Source organism: Parambassis ranga, chromosome 19 (assembly GCF_900634625.1).
Source record: "Parambassis ranga chromosome 19, fParRan2.1, whole genome shotgun sequence".
Classification (NCBI taxonomy): Eukaryota; Metazoa; Chordata; class Actinopteri; family Ambassidae; genus Parambassis; species Parambassis ranga.
Genome location: NC_041039.1, coordinates 13,127,800 through 13,149,023, shown reverse-complemented (window position 1 = coordinate 13,149,023; position 21,224 = coordinate 13,127,800). Strand labels below are relative to the sequence as shown.

At 40.5% G+C, this 21,224-nt stretch overlaps 2 protein-coding genes across 8 annotated transcripts; one reads left to right on the top strand and one right to left on the bottom strand.

Moving 5' to 3' along the window:
* Positions 1 to 149: 149 nt before the first annotated feature.
* Positions 150 to 17,914, bottom strand: myrf (myelin regulatory factor). 7 transcript variants are annotated; one of them, XM_028430797.1, is made up of 26 exons: positions 17,059 to 17,914; positions 10,207 to 10,297; positions 9,784 to 10,068; positions 9,305 to 9,366; positions 8,546 to 8,768; positions 8,328 to 8,425; positions 8,049 to 8,163; positions 7,351 to 7,546; positions 7,193 to 7,269; positions 6,993 to 7,103; positions 6,803 to 6,908; positions 5,378 to 5,578; positions 5,044 to 5,152; positions 4,749 to 4,858; positions 4,503 to 4,663; positions 4,329 to 4,401; positions 4,174 to 4,256; positions 4,009 to 4,077; positions 3,543 to 3,610; positions 3,375 to 3,449; positions 3,070 to 3,300; positions 2,806 to 2,899; positions 2,631 to 2,693; positions 2,178 to 2,283; positions 2,012 to 2,086; positions 150 to 1,890 (listed from the first exon to the last, which is right to left on the bottom strand). In XM_028430797.1, the coding sequence occupies exons 1-26, from the start codon at positions 17,102 to 17,104 to the stop codon at positions 1,810 to 1,812; spliced, it is 3,009 nt and encodes a 1,002-aa protein (XP_028286598.1). In that variant the 5' UTR covers positions 17,105 to 17,914; the 3' UTR covers positions 150 to 1,809. The 7 variants fall into 7 exon arrangements, with proteins under 7 accessions (XP_028286598.1, XP_028286602.1, XP_028286597.1 ...); XM_028430801.1 differs by having other exon boundaries at positions 8,349 to 8,425; XM_028430796.1 differs by having other exon boundaries at positions 8,328 to 8,428; positions 17,059 to 17,913.
* Positions 17,915 to 19,907: 1,993 nt separating this feature from the next.
* LOC114451672 (transmembrane protein 80-like) lies at positions 19,908 to 21,224 on the top strand. Its single transcript, XM_028430459.1, has 5 exons — positions 19,908 to 19,926; positions 20,082 to 20,098; positions 20,198 to 20,291; positions 20,378 to 20,470; positions 20,915 to 21,224. The coding sequence occupies exons 1-5, from the start codon at positions 19,908 to 19,910 to the stop codon at positions 21,136 to 21,138; spliced, it is 447 nt and encodes a 148-aa protein (XP_028286260.1). The 3' UTR covers positions 21,139 to 21,224.

Below are 21,224 nucleotides of genomic sequence, written 5' to 3'. Positions count from 1 at the left end.
TGCCATCTATCGGACAAAATAAGCAACTGCTATCAGAGAAAACAGCCAAACAGCCAATCACACATTTATTTATTGCATAGTATTACAGCATAAATTTGACAAAAAGCTTTAAAAATGTAACAATAAAATGGACTACAAAGAAAAAGTAGTGATATTAATGAAGTACATGGGTTTTAGTCTGCCATTTTGTCTTTACAAATAGAGCTAAAATTACAAATGTGTATGTTTTATTGCTTTGAAATCAATTTTTGTTTGTTTTTTTGGGGGGGTTCCAGTAGCTACAATTATATATATTATTGATAAAAAAAAGAAAATCACCTATAAAAACATCATGATAAAACACACTGGATAAAAATGGCCATTGGTAATAACAAAATGAAGCTATACAGTTATGTGTAATCCAGTTCTACTACATACAGTAAAAGCAGTTCATATATATACAGTGCAAAAAGTGCAACAGTGGTTTCATTATGCTAGCAGGTGCATTATAAATAAGCTAAATAGTATATCATACCCACTGAAGTCATGATAATTGTAGTGAAAGCATTGTACAGGGTTTGCATACTGTGATAATTCCATATAGTTTGTCTGATGGCTGTTCTTCCTTTTTTTAAAAAAACTCATGTTACACATTGGTGGCACTATTTTTCACTCTCAATACAGACATGTGGAATTTGTATTTAATAACACAGTTCAACAAATGCAATAAAAGCACTTAAGTGGAGAATTCTGTTGAAACAAGATGAATGGTCATACAAAAAGAAAACATCAATAGTTATATTAAAAATGTTATCATTGCATATTTTTAGTTGTATAGGCACATGAAAAATATTTAAAACATCCAGAGAAATACACGAAAAATGTCCTGTGTATATATCCATTATTATCTCTGTACTGTGTGAATTCATCTCAGCCTTTAGGATCAAGATTAAAACAGAACCTGCCTCTGAGCTGCGATGTATCATTTAAAGAAATGATTGGGCATGCACCTGAAATGATATACTGCAGTATGCCATTTATTGCCTTGCCAGCATTGTCCAGTTAGCAAAAATACAGTGTAAGCTATTCCAGTGTTTCTTGAAATATCGTCAGTGATGGACTAAGAGCTGTCAGTGTATATACATTTCCTCTGATTTTACTTCCAGTCTTAACACAAGTCATCCAGTGAATCTGCTAAAATGAGTCAGGGCACATCTACTGCCTCTACTTAAAGAATGATTTCTTAATTCAGTGTTACAACTAAGACAGAAATACTGCTAAGTACTTCCTTCACCGCACAGTGTTTAATCAGATATAGTTGACAGTGCAGTTGACTGCAGCAGCCTCAGCATAAAGCTCCACTGTAGAAAACCAGGATTGGCCAGTGTGCACTACTGAGGTATATTATAATAATGTGAGTTGCAACCATTCACTGAGGCCTTCAGCAAAGGCCAATGATCTACTATCCAGTGTATAAACAAATTTTCAGTTGTGTCTTTACCCGGACTTGCTGCTAAAAAAGAATTTACACTGAGAATGGAAGTGATCAATAATAACGTGAGCTAAATGTTACCTTTTACAACAGTGACACCAGTCCTCTAAAACATTTTCAGTGACAAAAACAAAAATAACAGTGGTTTAAAATCTGTGATCGCAGCAAAAAGAGATGTCTTAATGCATTTGGAAGGGAATACAGTGGTATAGTATATAGTTTACTCTCTATGGATAAAATAATGTACAATAAAAAGACAAAGCCCTATCCCACCACAACAGCATACAAATGGAGAAACATAATGTACTGGAAGGCATCGGGACACATCATCTTCCTCCTCACACACAGCTGCTCTGAATGACAAAATGGTAGTCAGAGAAGGAAGAGGTTTTTCCTTCAGTGGCACAACTCACTTCACTCTGTAAATAAAAAAAACCCATGTGGGAGACAGAATTAATTAATTATGATTTAACCCAAAAGAAAATGCTAAGGAGCACCTGCAAAGTCTAAAACAGCCTTTTATTTTTAAAGTTTACTCACCGTCATGGAGACACGGAAGTGATAGGTGATGTCCTGGAAAGACAGCAAGGGAACTGACCACAGGTGATGAGTCCCCTTGGAGAGAAGCAGAGAAAAAAAATTGATCATCCAGAAAGCAGAGTAGTTTGCAGTAAGTGATGGACCACATATATTACTGTATCTGTACCTTTGTTGTGGTACTTTGTTCACTGTAGGTCTCGGTTTCTGTGTGGTTGGGGCATAAACGCCCCTTGGTGTTTCCACACTGTCGAACCCACACGCTGTTTGTGGACCTGAAAAAAATGTGTTGTTTCTTTTTAATTTTATATGGAGAACTTGTTATACTAGTGCCATGTGTGAATGGCTGTGTTGGGTTTCAAAACAGAATCAGTGGGCTTTCCTTGAAATAACTGCTCCATCTAAGCCCAGGTTAAAATGCATTTATCAATAATTTAATAATTTATTATCGCCAATAACAGCCTTCATTTACACTGTACAGTGGTACATTTTGCACAGCTGACCTGTTTGCCCTAGTTGAGCTGGCTAGCATTGGAAATGTATACTAGTCTCTATACCATTTTTGTGTGAAACAGAATCATAGCATTATATGTAGTAGTATAGTCAGAGCCTTTATACTCACTTCATGTGTAAAGTGATTTGTGAAATAGAGGAATTTCTTTTTCCATGGAGTGATACCGTGTAGCTATGAAACACAGAGCAAAAAAGGTGGATCATATACAAAATACTTGAGTTTTACATGTAATCATGTAAAAATCTTGTGGTCAGCACTGCCCCGGTAACTTAATGGTACATACCTGCAGCTCTCTGCTGTTGCACAACTGTGCGTAGTGATCTCCTGGTTTGTCTCCATGATATATACACCACTGAGGGATGGTGCTGACTTTCCCCCTGTAAAATAAAAAAAACAAATGAAGCCATGTTATAAATAGAATTCCTTTTTACAGTATGTAGACGAGCTTTGTTTGCTGTTGTCAAACAAATAGCTTTACTGAGTTTGCATACTGCACATTATGTGTGTAAAGAAAGTGCCATGACTGGGTTTGTGTTTATGGATTAACCCTTTGTGTGTAGGCTGCGCTGCCTGCGCGGTGCTGGCTGCTGCCCCCCAGGCAGACGGTTGGTGGCTCCTACTCCCTCCAGGTCCGTAGAGACTGGCCTTTTGGACTTAGCAAAGTACATGGGGGCTGAGGTGTGACTTAGACGGTTTCTGTTGTGGCCATCCTTGTCCATTGGTCTGGATTTGGCCTTCTTATTAATGGTGCCTGGTGTGGGAAACAGGCTGCCTAAACCTGGAGAAGGAAGATGATTAATCTACACAGAAGGTATGTGTATAACACAGACACACAGAGAGCGGCTTTTTTACCTGGTGAAGACTGGTTATTGTTCAATATTAACACAGGATCTGATTGGTTGCTTACAGCTGTGGTTGAACAGCAAGCTGTTGAAATTTAAACCAGAGGAAAGAGAACGTTAAATATATTTCTAGTATTTTCACCACCAAACAGTGTATTTGTAGAGGACTTCCTCTCACCTGGTGTGGGGGTGGTGGATGGGGGAGTGTATGGGCTTTTGCGTGAGGATCCCAGTGCAGCTCTTGACCTGGACCAATCACATGAAACAGTGCAGGAGGTCAAAGTAAAAATAATGATTCACTTAAAAGCTAATGAATTTCTAGGTGCATAGGAATATGACTCATGGTCACCTTTCACACAGGCTGAAAGAAACACCCACACTAAGCAATCAAAGATAAGACTTAAAAAGAGTAGGTCAGAAAATAATGTGACAAAGCTGGGAGTGTATACCATGGACAGACAGGTGGACAGACAGTGACAGTGGCAGTGAAGATGGGCATCCAAGAGATGTAGAGAACACAGGAAGGAACATAGCTACAGACAGCAGGGACAGATTATACAGAGATTGATTATTAATTCAATTAAAAGTGAAGACTGATTTATTTCACTATTAATCTAAATGTCTGTGGCCTATAGTGCACATACCCATCTTTCTCTGTGACGTCTCCTCTGTGGTGAAGAGTGAGCACATAGAGAATGGACATGGAAATGACACTGTGGACAAATAAAGATTCAGTCCATCATCCTCATGTCATTGTTGTATACAGGTGTCATACTGCTCGCTATGCAAACCCATGTTTCTCCTCTTACCTGAAGGCCATGACAATGACCAGTGCCAGGATGGTCCCCTGCATGAACCTCTGACTGATGCAGCCCTGATCCGGAAGTGAGTTCTGCAATAGATACATTTAAAGTTGTACACACTGCTGTACATCAGGTTATAACACTTTTCTAAAACCACAGACCTTGCTCCCAGGTTTGACTGGCTTCTTCTTCAGTGGACCACTTCCTGTCCTGCTAAAATAACTTCCCGATTGGCTATATGAAGAAAACAAGGTATGAATATCTCTTTGTGATGCTCTCTATGGACACCTCATCTAAAGCCTAAAACTAAGGTGATTTCAACATGGTTTTCCCACCTGACTGTGCCTCCGCTCACAGTGCTCTTCATGCTGTCAAGACGACGCAGCTTGGCCAGTTTGCGACTCCAGCGCTCCAGTTCATCAATACGAGTTTCCAGGTTGTCCGTCAGCTTGCACAGCTCCTTCACTGCTCCCACGTTCTCCATGAAAATACGTTCCTTCAGTATCAGAGGAAGTAATCATTCAGCCCTCATCAGTTAGCACTGTGCACAGTGTGTATGTGTGTGGGTGTGTTTATATTACCTTGTTGACAACTAACAGGTTGGGAATAGTTTCTCCATTGGCGCACACAACATCACCCCCCTCTTTCACTGCTTCAGGCAAGATTTGTTGAACCTCTTGGGCAATCACTCCTGCAGGAGCATTAACAAGTGCAGGAGTAAAAAAAGAGCAGCAGAAATGCAGATGTATGCAGGACACACACTGATTACAAATATGATGAAATGATGAAAACATAAAGATGATAACATGAAATACAGTGTACAAAAAATGACATGTTGGTACCAATTTGAACAGAGGTTATTCATGGAATTGTTACCAGTCTCTGCAGTGTTCTCTATGCCCACTGTGGCAGCAAACTCAGGCTTGTACTGATACTGGACCAGCCTCATCTGAGAAATCCGTTTTAAATTGTCTGTGGTGTCGACCTACATGCAGACAGAATGACAATGATGTCTGTGCAGCTGGCATGAAAACACAATGTAACTGACAAGACTTTTGAGCAGCACAGCCATTGACCTGTGCTGAGTGTGTGCATGATGTGATGCATGATAACAAGCCCAAAACACGCAATGACACACTGACACTTTAGAAATGCACAAGCACACATATAGACAACACCCACAGACAAACACACTTAGTGCCAGTCTGACCTCCTGGACATTCTCTTTGGCCCTGATGTCTGAAGGGTGGACCAGAGAGCCCATGACCTTCAGGTTGCCATGGACAACAAGGGCCTCGTCTGGGCGGTCTGTATTGATACCAACTCTGCCGTGGTGGTAGACAGAGTCTGGCAGTTGGCCGCGCTGCCACAGCACCTCGTTGTCACTTTCAAATTGTCCTGGGTTGGATGCCTGTAATAAAGAGACAAAGAAGACAGCAGACACATGATCTGTGATTCAAACAATAAAATATTATGCAGAAAATGATAAAAAGAAAAAAAAGGGTCAATACCAATAACACTTTGACACTTAGGACAGGGATGCACGGTGATATCTGCAAGTGATCAGTATCAGCTGATAAAGGATTTAAAAGATATCAGCATATGACCAATGATCCCAATGTTCATCCTGCCAGTAGTTTTAGTATTTGAACCAGATCACATTTCTTTAAAACATCAAATTTATCACACATCTTAGTATGTGAATTCCACAAACAGTTTTTGCAAATAGCTGTAAAAAATATATATATAAAAATATATTGACAATATTGGATATCTACAAAAATCCAATACCATGCATCCCTAGTTTATGAACATAGGCTTATTTGCTATAAGAGCTGGTGGGAGGATTGGACAGTGTAAAGGAAGTATTAAAAAAACAAACAAACAAAAACACTTTCATACATGGGCTTGCATTTAAAAGCATTAACAACTGGCCGGGGGAATAAGGGTTTTTGAACTTCCTCTCTTTTTTATTTATTACACAACTAAATAAGGCAATTCCAAAATCCTCCTTGTTTTTTGACAGCCATCTTTGACTCTGACTCTGTTTAGTTAGAGTTGATTATTAGAGCTTAGAGCCAGCCTTCTTGTTTCCAGCTTAGATGCTAAGCTACGCTAACCAGATTTACCATACTGCAAAGAAGGTCATGCAGTGTTTACAGAATATAAATTAAAATGACAAGTAAATGATGTATGTTGTAATAATATACTGTAGTTTTGTAATATTTCTTAAGCTTATGCAGTTAACTGTGTATTGTCATGTAGAATACAATGCCACAGCTCATTACTGTCAAGCAAAAATGGCATCTCCAAATGTGTATTTTAGCTATATTATAAACTGAAACTTTTATCCTGACTTTAATGTAAAACAAACTTTGCTTGACCTCAAAATATTTTGACCTAGCTTATGAACGGTTATAGTGTATGGATTTCCCCTCAACAGGAGATATATGATTTTCACAGGACAGCAACAGTTCATGCACTCTGCTGTCTAATGAGGATCAGTCACACAGGAAAAAGGGATTTTACAGGATGGAATAGAAATAAAATGTTGAGAGAAAGGAAACGTGAGTATAATAGACCAACAGAATAGTGTCACATTCACGAGGGATATGATTGTAGGAAGTAGACAGACATGGCCAGACGTTACCCTGACGATGATCCTCTCAGACACTTGAGCAGCCACAGTGTAGCTTTGACTGTGGGACTGTGCGTGCAGCGCCACCACCAGCATGAAATATCTGCAATGACCAGGAGCAGATGAGGCTACAGGAACTTTGGATGTGACCACAATGTATGTTTACATGTGATGGCTTATGTTTCACCTCTGATCAGGATTTGGTTTGCCCTTCTTCCTCATGTTGTTTGCTGTGGTCTCACTGAAGTGGAGCCGACCCACTGTGACCTTTGTGACCTGCTCTGGGGGCAACGTGACACTGGAAGAGACAAAAAAAAAACACAATGCAACAAAAATCCTTCTGCCACAGCTTCAACCTGCTGCTACAGTTTAAGAGGTCAGACTCACAGCACTGGTTTGAAGGGTCTCTTGCTGCGGTCAGACTGGGACTGCTCTACACTGATGGACTGATTCATGGCTTCCACCTGCCAGAAAACAAAAAAAAACATTAAATACTCAGATGGTCACCATGCTACTACATCCATCAATCTGTTCCCATGACTCACCTTGACTCCATGGAGTTTAAGATAGAAGCAGTCAATGGGCTGCAGTCCCTCACTGGTCTTGATGTACTTGGGATCTCCGAGCATGCCGATGTACACTGTGACCTGGAAGTGGTTCTTCTTTTGGCAGACAAAGGCATCATCAGCCAGGGAGAAGTTGAAGCCTTTGTCAGCATCAACACGATAGGTTGGCATGGGACTGAAGACAAACAAGAAACATAAGCAGACTCATAGATACAGTATTAAACCTCACTATTTACTTTAAACCCTGGAAGCCCTGTGTACACCTCCTGGGCCCCTAAAAGCCTTCTCAACAAACAAAATAACTGTCTGTAGCTTTGCGTAGGTGTGCTCTGCTTAAAATTGTGATGCCAAACCAGGTGGTTTTGATAACATATCTGAGAGGCTTGTGAGTTCATTTTAACCTTCCTCCCTATCTATACTTCTTCTTATTTTGGCACTGCAGAAAAGGGTGCACACTCATTTTTCCCTTTATCCCCTCCTCACATTGTCTTTCTAAGCCGAAACCCTGCGCTTAGTCACTCCCCCGCACAGCTCACCACTGTGGAATTTCTGGACCTCTGCAACCCAGCTCTTGCTTTGAATCATCAATTTAACCAATTAGAACTCCTCTCACTTTTGACTATTCATAAAATGCTTTCCAAAAAAAGAACAAAAAAATCAAAATAAATTCCACCCACAGCTCTTTGCAGTTGGCATCATATAACGGGGTCCACTTGTTCTGCTGGTGAGGCTGCCACTTAATGCATTGATAATTTGGGTCCAGGTAAGCGTTGTCTGCATCCTGCATTAAACCTGTGACAAACAGTTTAAGACACCAGCTATTAAAGAGTGGCTGATGAACATTAAGAGCGTTCACGACTGTTCTGTAGATCTGTTATCTGTGTTCAGGTTAAGTTTAGATGAGAGCGGGGGTGAGATAAGGGGAGGTGAGGAAGGAAAGAAAGATGCCTGCCTACCTGGTTCTTGTTTGATGATACCTGTGAGGATTTGGGAATTCAAGGTGCTGTTTGGAGAGTCAGAGTGCTTCCTCTTCTTCGCCTGATGAACAGGGATGCTGCTGTGAGAGGAAACAGAAACACAGTCAACCTTCATATATCCCATAATTCTTTCTGTGAGATACAAAGTGGACACTCCCTCCCTCTTCTCCCCCCTCCTGTATATCGTCTTGACTCACTCTTGGCCCTGAGGATGCTGCAGGAGCTGATGGAGCATCTGCGTCTGCTGAATGTCTCCACCCCCGCTTGTAGCTGGTCCAATCGGATACTGTGAAATCATGGGCTCTGGCTTTAGGTACATGTCCCGATGCATGTTGGAATAGTGCCCATGTTGTGGCAGTGGTGGTGTTGGAGTCATGTGACACATGTTCTCTGGTGTCATGGTCCTGATCATGTGAGGATCTAGAGAACATAAGGAGACGAGACCTTTGTAAGGCAACTTTCTCTTACTGAGATAAACAGTCTGTTGTAAACTGCTCCACTTTCCTCCAACCTTGGCTAAAGGTATTTTTAGTTGTATTAACTGGCTGGGTGCCCATCAGATATTCCACACCTTTTTGGTAAGACCAACACAGGTGTGTGAGAGGTGAGAAGTAGCTGCGTGAAATGCAAACAAGTCAAACATGCACTGTAGTCTCTGTATAATGAATGATAAAATACATTTTTGAAAATGTATGTAAGGAGTACAATAATATTTAGCAGACAGCAGCTCAGTGTCTTCACAGTATATTTATGTTTGTCTTTTGTTCTCTTTAAACACCCTGAAGTGAAGAGTAACGGATACTGACTTGTGACCTACGTACACCTTGAATACCTCAAAGAACTCCCATGATTCTGACTCTGAGGGTTTTCTACAGATTACAGCAACTGTTTTGTTGTTTGCTCTCACACACACTTTACCTTTTAGAAACATGAAAACAAGATGTTCTGTTACTTACCATTCACCTGTTGAGGAGAGTATGGCTCTGAGCTGGAATCTGGAGGGGACTCAGGCAGTGTCCTGAAAAGCAAAACACAGACATTACATTCACAAGATGCTCTTTAAGCTACGGATATTTGAAACAGTGCCATGTTCAGCACATATATTCTTATCACATTTAAGGGAGAAACTCTCCTTTGGGATCAGACATAGACATTCTTCACACAGGACTGTGTGCGTCAGGATGTAATTTGACTCCCTTTCTCTCTGTCTGTTATCACTCCCCTCCTTCTTGACCCACTAATGCTTTATTTGTCCAAATGAAGCCTGATTGAAGAATTGATTACATAATGAAACTTTGGTCAGGTGGGTGTTAAGTTTTTGTTACATGCTTGTAAATGATGACTTTATGTTTTCGAATATGAGCTGCCATTAGCGTCATGAACATGTCTTGTTAAGTGTCAGCTTTTCCATCTGCCTGTATGATATCATACTCACCCTGGAGCGTAATGGCCTCTGTGCTCAGGCTTGACGTGACCCTGCTGCTGCGGCTGCTGCTGGTGTTGGTGCTGCTGTTGTCCCAGGCAGGGGTAGCTGTGTCGGAGGCCCAGGGATGGTCCTGGGGGGTAGGTGTTCTGACAGATGGGGGGCCCTGGTGGAGGGGCTCCTTGGCGTTGTGGAATAGGGGGGCTCACTCCAGACACCAACCCTCCGGAGGAGGACACTCCTGCCTGGGGAGATGAGTAATTTGGTCCCGGGGTGCTGTGGACCTCTGAGAAACAGCTGGGAGAAAACGAAGAAGAAGAAGAAGAAGGGGATTAGCCTTATCAGGAAAAACAAATTCCTTTGTAAGGACATGATCTGATTTGGTTGGCTCATGTTGTTTTGACGTTGCTGGGTTGATTCAGAGTCCCTACTGACATGTCAGTGCTATCGTCCTCTTTGCTGATGTACTCTTCCAGGATACTGGTGTCGATGTTGGCTGGCTCCAGAGAACTGGTAATATCATGACCTGTGGTGAAGGGAGGGTTTGGAACAAGAAAGGAGATGGAGAGCATCTGGGGATTAGCAACATGAATCTTTCAGCAATTCCACACAGTGCCACAGCAGCACGGGTTTCAACACCCGCTTATGTCGTAACACTACTACTACAAACCACAAATGACAATCTCAGTGGGTCATTATCTTTTTTTCGTGAAAAAGAAGAACTCTGATTGGCTTACAGAGAATTTCAAGATTAAGGATTGAAGAGTGACCAGCAGTCTAAGTATGTGGCAGTAGTCAGCATACTACCACATACTGATGATTCGGAGCCTCTAATTGGTTACACACATAGATTGGAATCAATACAATTCATGGTTACATTTTTTCTGTATTTTCTTTACTACAACAGTGTCAGAAGACTTCAAAAAGTGCCCTATAATTAGAGGGCTTATACATATACATAAATATATACATATATGATTACATAATTTTGAAACCCTTGCCTTCACCTCAGGGTCATTTTCTGGGTCTTTAAGCCTCTGAAATCCCAAACACATGACCCTACTTAATCTTTACAACACTGACATGTAGAACAAGCACTTGCCTATGCATATATTTAGAAGAGAGTAAATCACTTTATATAAATCAGTGGCACACATAACATTTAACTCAAGGGCTGCATAAGAGCGAAAGGGAATGAAAGGGTTATTAAAGCTGTCACTAAATTGAAGACTCCCTCTTTCTCTCTCTCTCTCTCTCTCTCACACACACACACACACATCTAGATAGATTAGGCAGCTACTCAGTTGGGAATGCTAGGAATTTTTGTGTTAGGATTGGGAAAAAAATCCTTTTCCCCCATTTTTTAATCTTCTGCTCCCACTTTTTTCTCCATCAGGCGTTCATCGCTATGTTCCTTACTAAATCCAAAAAACTAAAGCACTTGCAAAAAAAACTAATCCACAGTTTCAATGATTACACACCTTACATTACTATTTCTCTCATAAAAACCAAGTGTCTTTCCTCTCTGGATAGAAACAGATGGTAAATGTCTTCTATTACGTGCCAGTGCAAGGAGAGAAAAGCAGGATGGATCCCCCCTTAAATAAGATCCAGATGTGCACCCCACCCAAAGAGGCAGTAAATTTAAGGTGGCAGGCCTGATAACAAAAAATAGAGTGATAGAGGGAGAGGGGAGTGCAGATAGACGGAGGCGAAGGAAAGAGCAAGGCTGAATGCAAAGCTAAGGATATCCAAGGATGGAAGGATAGAGGAAAACAGAGGGGGGAAATATGCAACAGAGCTGAAGTCCAGACCATCTCTGAATCAAAACAAGACAAGATCTCTGACAAGTCAGAGATCAAGTGCGAGTTCAAGTTAAGAGGGCACAAGTTCAAAACCTACACTAACAAAAATCCTCTTTCAAAAAATTGAGACTCTACCACCTGAGGGGAATATCTTGCTCTGTAGCTAGTTCCTTCAGTATTTACACTGAAAACAACTAAAAGGTTAAAAATTAAATCATGGCATTTGTGACAGTGAACCAGGAGAAAAGATGTGACAGCTAAACAATAAGCAAATATTCATGTTGAAGCATCCTTTAAGTTGAGGGGAGGAGGGCGGGTTCATTGTCATTTTACTAACAGGTCATTATAGATGCTTATCAACGTACAAGCCTCTACAGATGTCCTGTAAATTATTCGTTTTAAAACAACACATTTTCTTGAAAATGATTTATGTTGTTCTAGTAAGCAACTCTTCAAAAGAATGATGCAGCATCTTGATGTAAAGTGGTATGACCAGCTCATAGATGCTCACTAATTTCTTTAACATTGCTCCATAAGTATACCATAAAGCCATTTACCATAAAGCCTCTTGGAAACTAAAACATGAGTTTATAACGGGGTGCATTGGTGTCTTTTTAACCCCAACAATATTCTTTTTAAAAGCGTCAAAAGTTTCTGTTGACTAAACCTGAGCAGGTAATGACCTAAAGTGATGCAACACCATTGACCAAATGCAAGTACAAGGGGGAGTTAAAATGGTCTCCTGGTGCCGACCATTGGGTGCCAACAATCCACAGGCATCATTGTCAGATTGATATTATGTCCGCTGTGGACTAATATACTGTAGCTGTAACACAGACTGGGTTAGAATTACTTAAAAATAGTTCAGACTTTCCTTGTATGTTAGAATCTTAAATTAAACAACTGTAAACTCTAAATCACTGACTCACTTGAGCTGTGAACTGGATGTGTAAATTTCCCTGTCCTCTATGTTTTTCTCTGTCCAGCTGTGTCCAGCGAGGAACAGTGAAATGATTGTCAGTCCAACTTCGATACAGACTCGCCTTTTGACAGATTAGGGGGTTGAGAGGGGAGTGTGTGTGTGTATGTGTGTGTGTACGCACACACATGTGAGTGCACACTTGTTTTGTTTGTGTGCGTGCATTACGCCACTGTTTCAATGCAGTGTGTGAACACAGAGAGTTCTGTGTGAGTGGCCATTAAACATGATTTGACTGAAATTAATTATAGTTAAATATACAGTTTTACCTTTTCTTTAAATGCCTTTCCTCCGGTTTGGATGTGATGAGGCTCACCTGAGGTTTCTTGACAACCACCTGGATTATAGCAGCCTGTCATCCTGATCGATCGCCTCTACAGTAAATCTACTATGTTTGCCTGTGTGCACGTTCTTAAAGAGAGATCAATCCTCAGCTGCACTTTCATGCCTTGAGGCCAACATGTAAATATTCTCTTGAACAAAATGTGAATATTTTACTGATGTTTGCATCCAGATGATGTGTGTATGCTCTTACATGTATTTGTTAATAATTAAACACATTCAAAGTAACTTAACTAAGAAGGAACAAAGTCCATCTGATTATCACATTTGACTAGAACAAACTTGGCAGCACATGGGCCAGGAAATACCTTCTAAAACAAAACATCGACACAACAGTAACGGCTTAAAAACCTAATGTCAGTACGCATCATATTTATGAATCTTGCATCTCTGGTCACTTACTGAACTTTTAAGTTAGAAACAAAAATCAGTCAAAAATTACAATAATCAATGTCCACAAGTGAATGATTTCTTAGTTGTTGCAAAAAATCTCAATCTAGAAACATGGAGCTTGTGCCCACACAAAAGAGTTAACACAGAGACACCAAGAAGGAGATTAAAACATTACTGGAACATGTTAGACACGTCTGACATAAATGAGCATCACAACAACACAGAGCACATGAACAGAAAGCTCCTCGTCAGGTAGAGACGACTAAATCACACATCTAGACAGAAGCAGAGCGCACAGAGTGGCACAGAGTACCTGCACGTAGCCAAAGCATGTTGAAGTCCGTGAGATGAAAACACCTGAAACAAAAGATGAGAAGAACAATTCCTGTCTATTTTTCACATGTTTCCCTACTCGGGCTGAAAGACTTTCTTCTGCAGACCTGAGAGCTGCAGATCAGGGCAACAAATGTGTGTATGTGCAAAAAACATATTGTCTATGTGTGCAGCTGTGTGTGTGAGAGAGAAAGGCTTGGAGAGTGTTATAATGAGGATTATTCCCCAGTCATGAGAAAGGGCTGTACCAGGCTACCACACACAGTCCTTGTCGCACACAAGCACTGGTCGCACCGGCGGACCTGGCTCAGGAGATTACAGGAGTAACAAGGCTGGGACCGGCACATGGACAGAGAGGCTGGAAAATAACGAAACACTGCTAATGTGGGGGCGAGTTGGACAGGGTTACAGAGTGAGACGAGACAATGCAAGAGGGGAAGATGCAAGAAAAAGAGGAAGACAAAAATCAGATGTAAAGAAGCAAAGCATTTCCTTTTGCTACTGTTGCTGAGAATTTGCAGAATATCTATAAATATCTCTATGATGCTGCCAAGCCATCCCGCAACAACCTGAATATTAACACATAGATTGTTTCCTTCCCAGCTTTCCAATCGTTGCGCACAAACCACAAGAACACTGATTCAATGTGATGAAGTCAAGTTTAACTATAAACAACATTCACCAGCTGAGGATTACTCGTTGATGGGTGTGAGGCGAAACAGTGACAAATAAAACCTAACTATGAGCACGGTAAGCCTGGCTGCTCAGAAACAAGACATTCCTCCAACACCAGTTCACAACTAAACCCATAAATCAGAGGAGCGCTCCAATCATTCACACAGGTTCTTAAAAATGGACAGAAGCCTTCCCATCCATTACTCACAATAACTTTGGGAGTGCGGGGGAATGCAATAAGAATTTTTATATAGAGTTGTTCATCTTTCAAAGGAAATATGTAGCATGAACATGATTAATCCTCCATCAGATTCAGATGATGGAGGAGGGTGGATATTAGCAGCTAGAATAACAATGACGTCTTCCACAAGTTCTGATGACATGAATGTATGGATCTTTGCTGCTAGCCCAGAAACCTGCTATGCTGTATGGTCCACACAGCACTAAATGTAAAAGTTTTACACTCAGATAATGTGAGGTCCTTGCTGTGCAATATGTGACCCTCACCTGATGTACCAGACTGTCTGTGGCACAGAAATGCTCATAAAATTAGAGGAAATATCTATCAACGCTAAAAACAAGGCCATAACTGTCAAGAGTTCCAAGCAGCGATTGGTCTAAATCACTGCTGTTCACGCACAAGCACATTGCTTGAAAACTGAAAGGATGAATGATCATGTGATCATTTCATGAATTTTGAAAGACTGGAAAGACTCCTCTACACTGGAAGTTATAGTCAAAGGGCATCTACAAACTCAAGCTAAAATGCATCACAACACAGAAGTAGACATGAGTAAAAATGAAAAAAAAAACAACAGTTTTACATACGAAACATACTCAAGTCACTCCTGTCTGTGACTTGAATCCCCATCAACACTTTTAACCTTAATCGATGGACACACAGGCTAAAATAATCTGTGTGCTGTGCCATGGTGTTGTTGTGAATTTTTGTACATAAACTGGTTCCTGTTTTTCCATGTGTTTAAACATCTGGATTTAGCATCTGGACTGAATGTGTCTCACAGAGACACTAATAGATGTACACTCAGTCAGAGTAAAGTATTTTTTCTCATTTGTACACAAATGTTTGAATTCCAACTCAATTTAAAGTTAAACTAAAACACAAGCAGTGCAGCTTATCATTTAATCAAGTGTTTGACTTTACTTGCAGCCCAACACAAACAGCCAACACACGGTGTCGGTGAGGAGTGGAGAAGGTCAAGTTTTGAGGGGGTTGGTGGTTTTCAGTTTGGTTTCGCTCAACAGTGGAGTCCCTCTGCGGCCTGAGTCTGCACTATCTCACCTCCTCACTGTGTCTGCACAGTGTCACTCTAATGGAGTCAGAGAGAGAGAGAGCGAGACGGAGAGGCCAAATGGCCAAGGAGAAACACCAGCCTCACCTCATTGTGTTTTAACAGCCACCAAGAATATGTCAGTAATGTACATTACCGTGAATGTATACATATTTCACTAATCCTTTTAAAACACAGTTCACCATGCCTGAAATCTGTCATAGTGCTGTCTGCGTGTGTGCATGTGTATGTGTTTCTAGAAATAAAAATAAATAACGATCAGTCACCTGTTTAAATTCAAGACTGATTGCCCTAAAGTCCTAAATTATTATTTCAGAGAAAGAAAAGTTTAAATAGAAAAAAAAATAAGCACCTACTGTGTACTTCTCATGGACAAGTTGACATTTTAGTTCAAGCAAGAGTGGCTGAAATAAAGCCAAAGTAAGAACATCTCTTTTACTCCCAAAGCAAGAATGTAAACACAGTAAATTCCTGTCAGGATGGCGAGGAGCCTCCAACAGTCATGGATGGCTGTGTATATTTAAGTCAGCACCATGTGTATACTATAATAAAGTGCTAAGTCTCTTCACAGATAACTAATTATGTTTTAAGTGTTTATATGTGCACCTGAGTCCTCATTCAATAACAACAAAAAACTGATCACTGTGAGGAAAAAGGAAAAACTGAATGTGATCAGGTATGTGAAATTTACTGCGAGGAGACAGAACATGAATTATTAGTCAAATTGCACAACTCTGCTAAGATGTGCTAAAAATGTTTTGTTTGGAAGAATAAAGTCAAATGATTTAAGGTCAGAGGACATTACATTGCCTCATTATTACGTTTATTTTATGGAGAGCATGATGATCAACACTGCATCAGTCACTTCGCTCATGTCTCCAACACACATATTGTGCAAAACACACCATTTATCTTGACTTGAATTCCTACACCCTTTTAACCCTCAAACCCACCCTCCTCCTCCTCCTTTCTCCTCCTCCACCTTCACCTCTTTTTTTCCCCTAAGGATTCCCAGTTTAAGTTGATCTGTTACTCATCAGCAGCACTTTTGTTCCCCTCACCCACTCCTGAAAACTGTATTTCTGTAAGGTGAACAGCCGCTTTATTCAGAAACAGCAGTAATGAGTTGGAGAACTGTACATGATACACTACTATTGTCTTATCCACCTGCCATCTCTGTGGAATGCAATTTAAATGAGTATGGTATTTGAGAGGAGGTTACGGTGTGGTTACATGTATTACACCTGGTGTAACTGGGACCGACAGGAGCGGACACCAAAACACATAAATCATATAAATAAATGTTCTTCATGAAATCACAACAACACAAAGTGAAACTTTTTGGAACATAAAAGATGACATCTGTCGTATTTACTATTAATTCTTCTTTCATGTGAGCTTGATAAATATGTCTATAATTGGCTATATAATAATCAGAAGTCCTTACCTTCAAAAAATCTCTGTAACGCTTCTGTTTCATCTACCACGTCCATCCTAGCGGGTCCCACATAAAAAATCCATTAAAGTCTCCCCTTGTCCGAACGAAATCAATTCGGATGGGGGGAAAACTTTCACATATACATCACGGAATCCAGATTATTTATCGCTGCGACTCTCCCTTGTTGTAAATCCACCGCTTGCGCAGAACTGCTCTGCTCAGCAACTTGGGAACGGATTGACGTCCTAATGTCCAAACGCCTCCACTGACGCGAACTATAGGCTATGGTATGAGCTACTACTTCAGAGGACCACAGGTATTATTTAACAAATCGAAAATGTCTTATAAAAATGATGCATGTTCATTCTTGTGACGCACCCTCACACCAGCCCCAACAAACTTCATAATAAACGTAACTTTCTCACAACACTTCAGCCTGTGGAGGAAAAATGGTCAAATCGATAGTCAGATGTGACATTAAAATAAAGTGTGCGTTCAAGGTAAAAAGTGGTGTCGTGCGTCCCTGCCGCTGATTCTCTTCCTCCTATGCGTCTCCCTCTCACACAGGGTGTGAGCAGCAGAGTCGGAGGAGAGTCGCTGGTGAGCTGGCAGGTGAGGGATGTGCGCCAGGCTGCTGCAGAAAGTTTCTGTCAGGGCGCAAACTGTCTGCGCTGCTCACCAGCTGGCTCCTAACTATCCTTTAATAAGCTGCAGCTTTTTTCTATGTTGTAAATATTTGTGAAAAAAATGTGTTGTAAAACTGACAAAGAAGTTTTCCGGGAGTAGCTAGTTGGCTATATTATAAGGTTTTTATATGTATAATCTCTCTCAGCTGTAAATTAGCTTTATTTGTACCACCTTCAAAAACAATTAATTCTTTTGCCTCAGAGGACTCTATAAGAAAATAGAATCCCCCCCCCCCAAGTCCCTGTAGGACAGACAGATACAGAATAGCCAAAAATAAACTTAGAAGTGCAGTATTTGACTCGAATTTCACAATAAATGCTGTTTTTGAGGTCTTTATGACAAATGTTTTCTTTTTTCCATTTTAAAACACAAGCAAATAAAGACATATCTAAGTGTAAACTAGAACAGAACTCTCTGGCTGAGATACAAGTGCAAGTAAAGAATAAAATGATCAGACACCACTAATAAAGAACAAACTGGGCAGAATTGAAACATTTCTGTTCTTTTTTAATAATTTGCTTATTGTCAAATTTATGAGGATGTTATCTCTTAGCTGCTTTTTTGGCTCTTTGAATTGCATGATGCTGAGCTCACTTAAAATTTAATGAAAACAATGAAATCCTGATGAAAAATTTAACAACTTACCCACGTTTCTAAACATCATCTCAGGTGGTTAAAAACTACAAAAAAACAGACTGTTAAATCAGAATACTTTATGAATAAGTTGCTTTTGTTTTATGTAAATGCATTACTGTATTGTCACTGGCTGGATAAGACACAAAATTGCGATAATTGGCACACAGATTTACATGACGTATCACCCATTCAGATGATGTATGACCCCTAAAATAAATATTTTTGCCCACTTCTGAGCTAATGAAAACATTGAGAAACTCTGATCTTTAGTCAGCTCTGGGGTTTGAAATACTTCAGTGGTGACTTTTTTCTTTTACAGCCGCACAGCTACAGGCGTGTTTTGTGTCAAATCTTCGCAAGGGGAGGATTTGAGGGAATGATCCATTTCTCTCAACCTTATCAGCTGCATCCCACCCCCCACCCCCCTTATAACAATGCCACTGTGTGCAGCCCCCACACCCTTGACGCCCCCACCCCCACCCCACACCCCACACCCTCCTCACCCACATGTGAGATGCTGTTGTGTTGTCTTGTTCCCCCCCCACAGCTGGAGCATCTCCCTCTCCACCCCCTGCACCCCTCTGCTTTTCCTCCATTCAACGCAAACAACGCCTCCGTTCTTCCAGCCACACTATGCAGATTGTTTCAGAGGACAAGCAAGAAAGAGAAACAGATAGAGGCTGCGGGGGACAATGAAACAGCTGGCTATGTTAAAACAGTTCATTTTGATATTCTGTATTTCTTATCTCATGTAGCTCTGTAACTGTATGTGTTTGTGAATGAGTGTTGTTTGTTGTGTGGACTCTCTACCTGTAAACAGATCTTCACAAGGTTAATTATTTATGATAAAGTTTAGGCTTAGGTGTTGTTTAGGGTTTAGAAACTTTCCCCTAAGCAACTAGAAATGAATGCTGTGTTCTAGTGTACAGCACCAATGAAAGGTTATAAGCATGGCCTCATTTTTCATGCTTGCAGCATGGTGCATGTATATGTGGATGGTATGCTGCATTGGGTGTATGGAGATGAGGTCATCAACTATAAGTCTGAGACTATAGATGGCCTCGCCATAGTCATCAAATGTAAGCTTTCATATAAATGAAATGGATGGGTTACATATATCAAAAACTGAATCCATTAGAAGCCACTATTAGACGCTAAAACTGTTTGTGGTGAATCTGCTGTAAAGTTTGTAAGCCAGAAAAGACTTGTTTCCACAGACTTTGGAAAACACTGAAGCCTGGTTTAATCTTCTCTAGAGGACCTTTTACACTTGCACCACATTTGTGCCATATGAAAATAAATATGCATTATTGAGTAAGGTGATATAAATAAAAGTGATAAAAATCAAGAACCGAGCTCATTTTTGTGCTTTGTAGAGCCCAAAGTTTTTATTCATTCTTTAATACCGCTAGTATATTATATTTGCACAGCCTCCTAAAAAAAAACGTTCTCTGGGTGTAGTTCATCTTCCGGACTGTAGGGGGAGACGTTCGAGTTGGTGGTTAAATGTGAAAACACCGAATTAAAAAATCAAAATGGCGATTCCCGGACCAGGTAGGTGGATGCGTTGCTATGGTTGCGGCAGGAAATCGCTAACAAAGTTATTATTATAAGGTTTATTTCACAGAAACAATAAACCGAAGCGACTTTGAAAATATTTAACCTTTGGTTTATCGTGCTATGTCTGATTTGTGTGTGTTTCTCTGTAGGAAGACCTGCAGGAGTTGTATCCTTTTAATGCAAACCAGCGTGCGTGCTAAAAAGTCCGTCTACGGAACCAAGTTAACTCCTTCTGTCTCTGAACGACTCTTAACTCTGCAGCCAGCTCTCGTCTGTAACTCTGCAGGTGTTGCTGAATCTGACCACCGTCTACTTTTCCTTTTATTTCCTCTTCACTCTGGGCTTGATCATCAGAAAGAGTGAGTGCTGAGGGTGTATCTGTCTCCCTGATGTTTAAGTGTTTTTTAATGTACCTTAACATGGTGACTGTATCTGCTGCTGTCAGGTTTGGAGCTGTCCTATCCTGCTGATGCTCTGGTGTGTGATGTGTGTCTTCTGTTCCTCCTGGCTGCTCTGGAGTTTCTTCATTTTTTCTGTGGTGAGGGAGCACATATTAAACCTTGATTGACCATTTCAAGCCTGTCACCATTATGTGCCTCTACTTAAGTGTTGTATAGGCTAAAGCTAACCTACTCTAAATCAGGTTCTGAATACAGAATGTATATACTTTATTACTGGTTGCCATTCATTTCTCTGATCCGTGATACGTTTGTACATAATCCAACATATTATGTTAAAAAAACTTACAAGATTATATTTATATTCACATTTTTGTGTATATTTTTTAGTATGCCTTAAATGGAAAAAAAAACATATGGTTGCTTTAAAAATTTATTTGAGATTTATAATCGAGGCAGCTGTAGCATAGTTTCTAAAGACGTTTCATGGCTTCATAGTTCTGACATTTCATCAGTCTGGTTACCTCAGTTTTGAATAATGTTTTGAAAAATGGTCCGTTGATTTTGTCTGTCCGTGTCTGCAGGAGTCAAGGGCAACCTGACAGAGAATGAGGGCTACATTATAGGTAACCTTATTTTGACGGGGGCATCTATCCTGCTGACAGTCTACTTCCTGGTTTGGCAGTCCTACGTGATGAGGGCGGATGTGATCATCAGCAGCATCTTACTTGCTCTCTATGGTTTAGATGGACTCTTGGCCTTCAGCACCTTGGCACGTCTTGCCAGGTTAGTCACAATTTTATATTAAGTTTCAGTTGCCAGGAAAAAAAAACTTTATTCTATGGTGTGAGACCTGTAATGCCACCATAGAAGTTTTTTTTATGTCAACATAAA

Excerpts from the sequence above, each read along its gene's own strand:
- myrf (XM_028430796.1), bottom strand. The coding sequence starts at position 17,104 with ATGGACGTGGTAGATGAAACAGAAGCGTTACAGAGATTTTTTGAAG. Across the intron at positions 4,402-4,502 it reads GTGAGCGGAGGCACAGTCAG|CCAATCGGGAAGTTATTTTA; the intron begins GTGGGAAAACCA and ends TTCTTCATATAG. Across the intron at positions 3,611-4,008 it reads GACGTCACAGAGAAAGATGG|GTCAAGAGCTGCACTGGGAT; the intron begins GTATGTGCACTA and ends TGATTGGTCCAG.
- LOC114451672 (XM_028430459.1), top strand. Across the intron at positions 20,292-20,377 it reads GGGCTTGATCATCAGAAAGA|GTTTGGAGCTGTCCTATCCT; the intron begins GTGAGTGCTGAG and ends TGCTGCTGTCAG. Across the intron at positions 20,471-20,914 it reads GTTTCTTCATTTTTTCTGTG|GAGTCAAGGGCAACCTGACA; the intron begins GTGAGGGAGCAC and ends CCGTGTCTGCAG.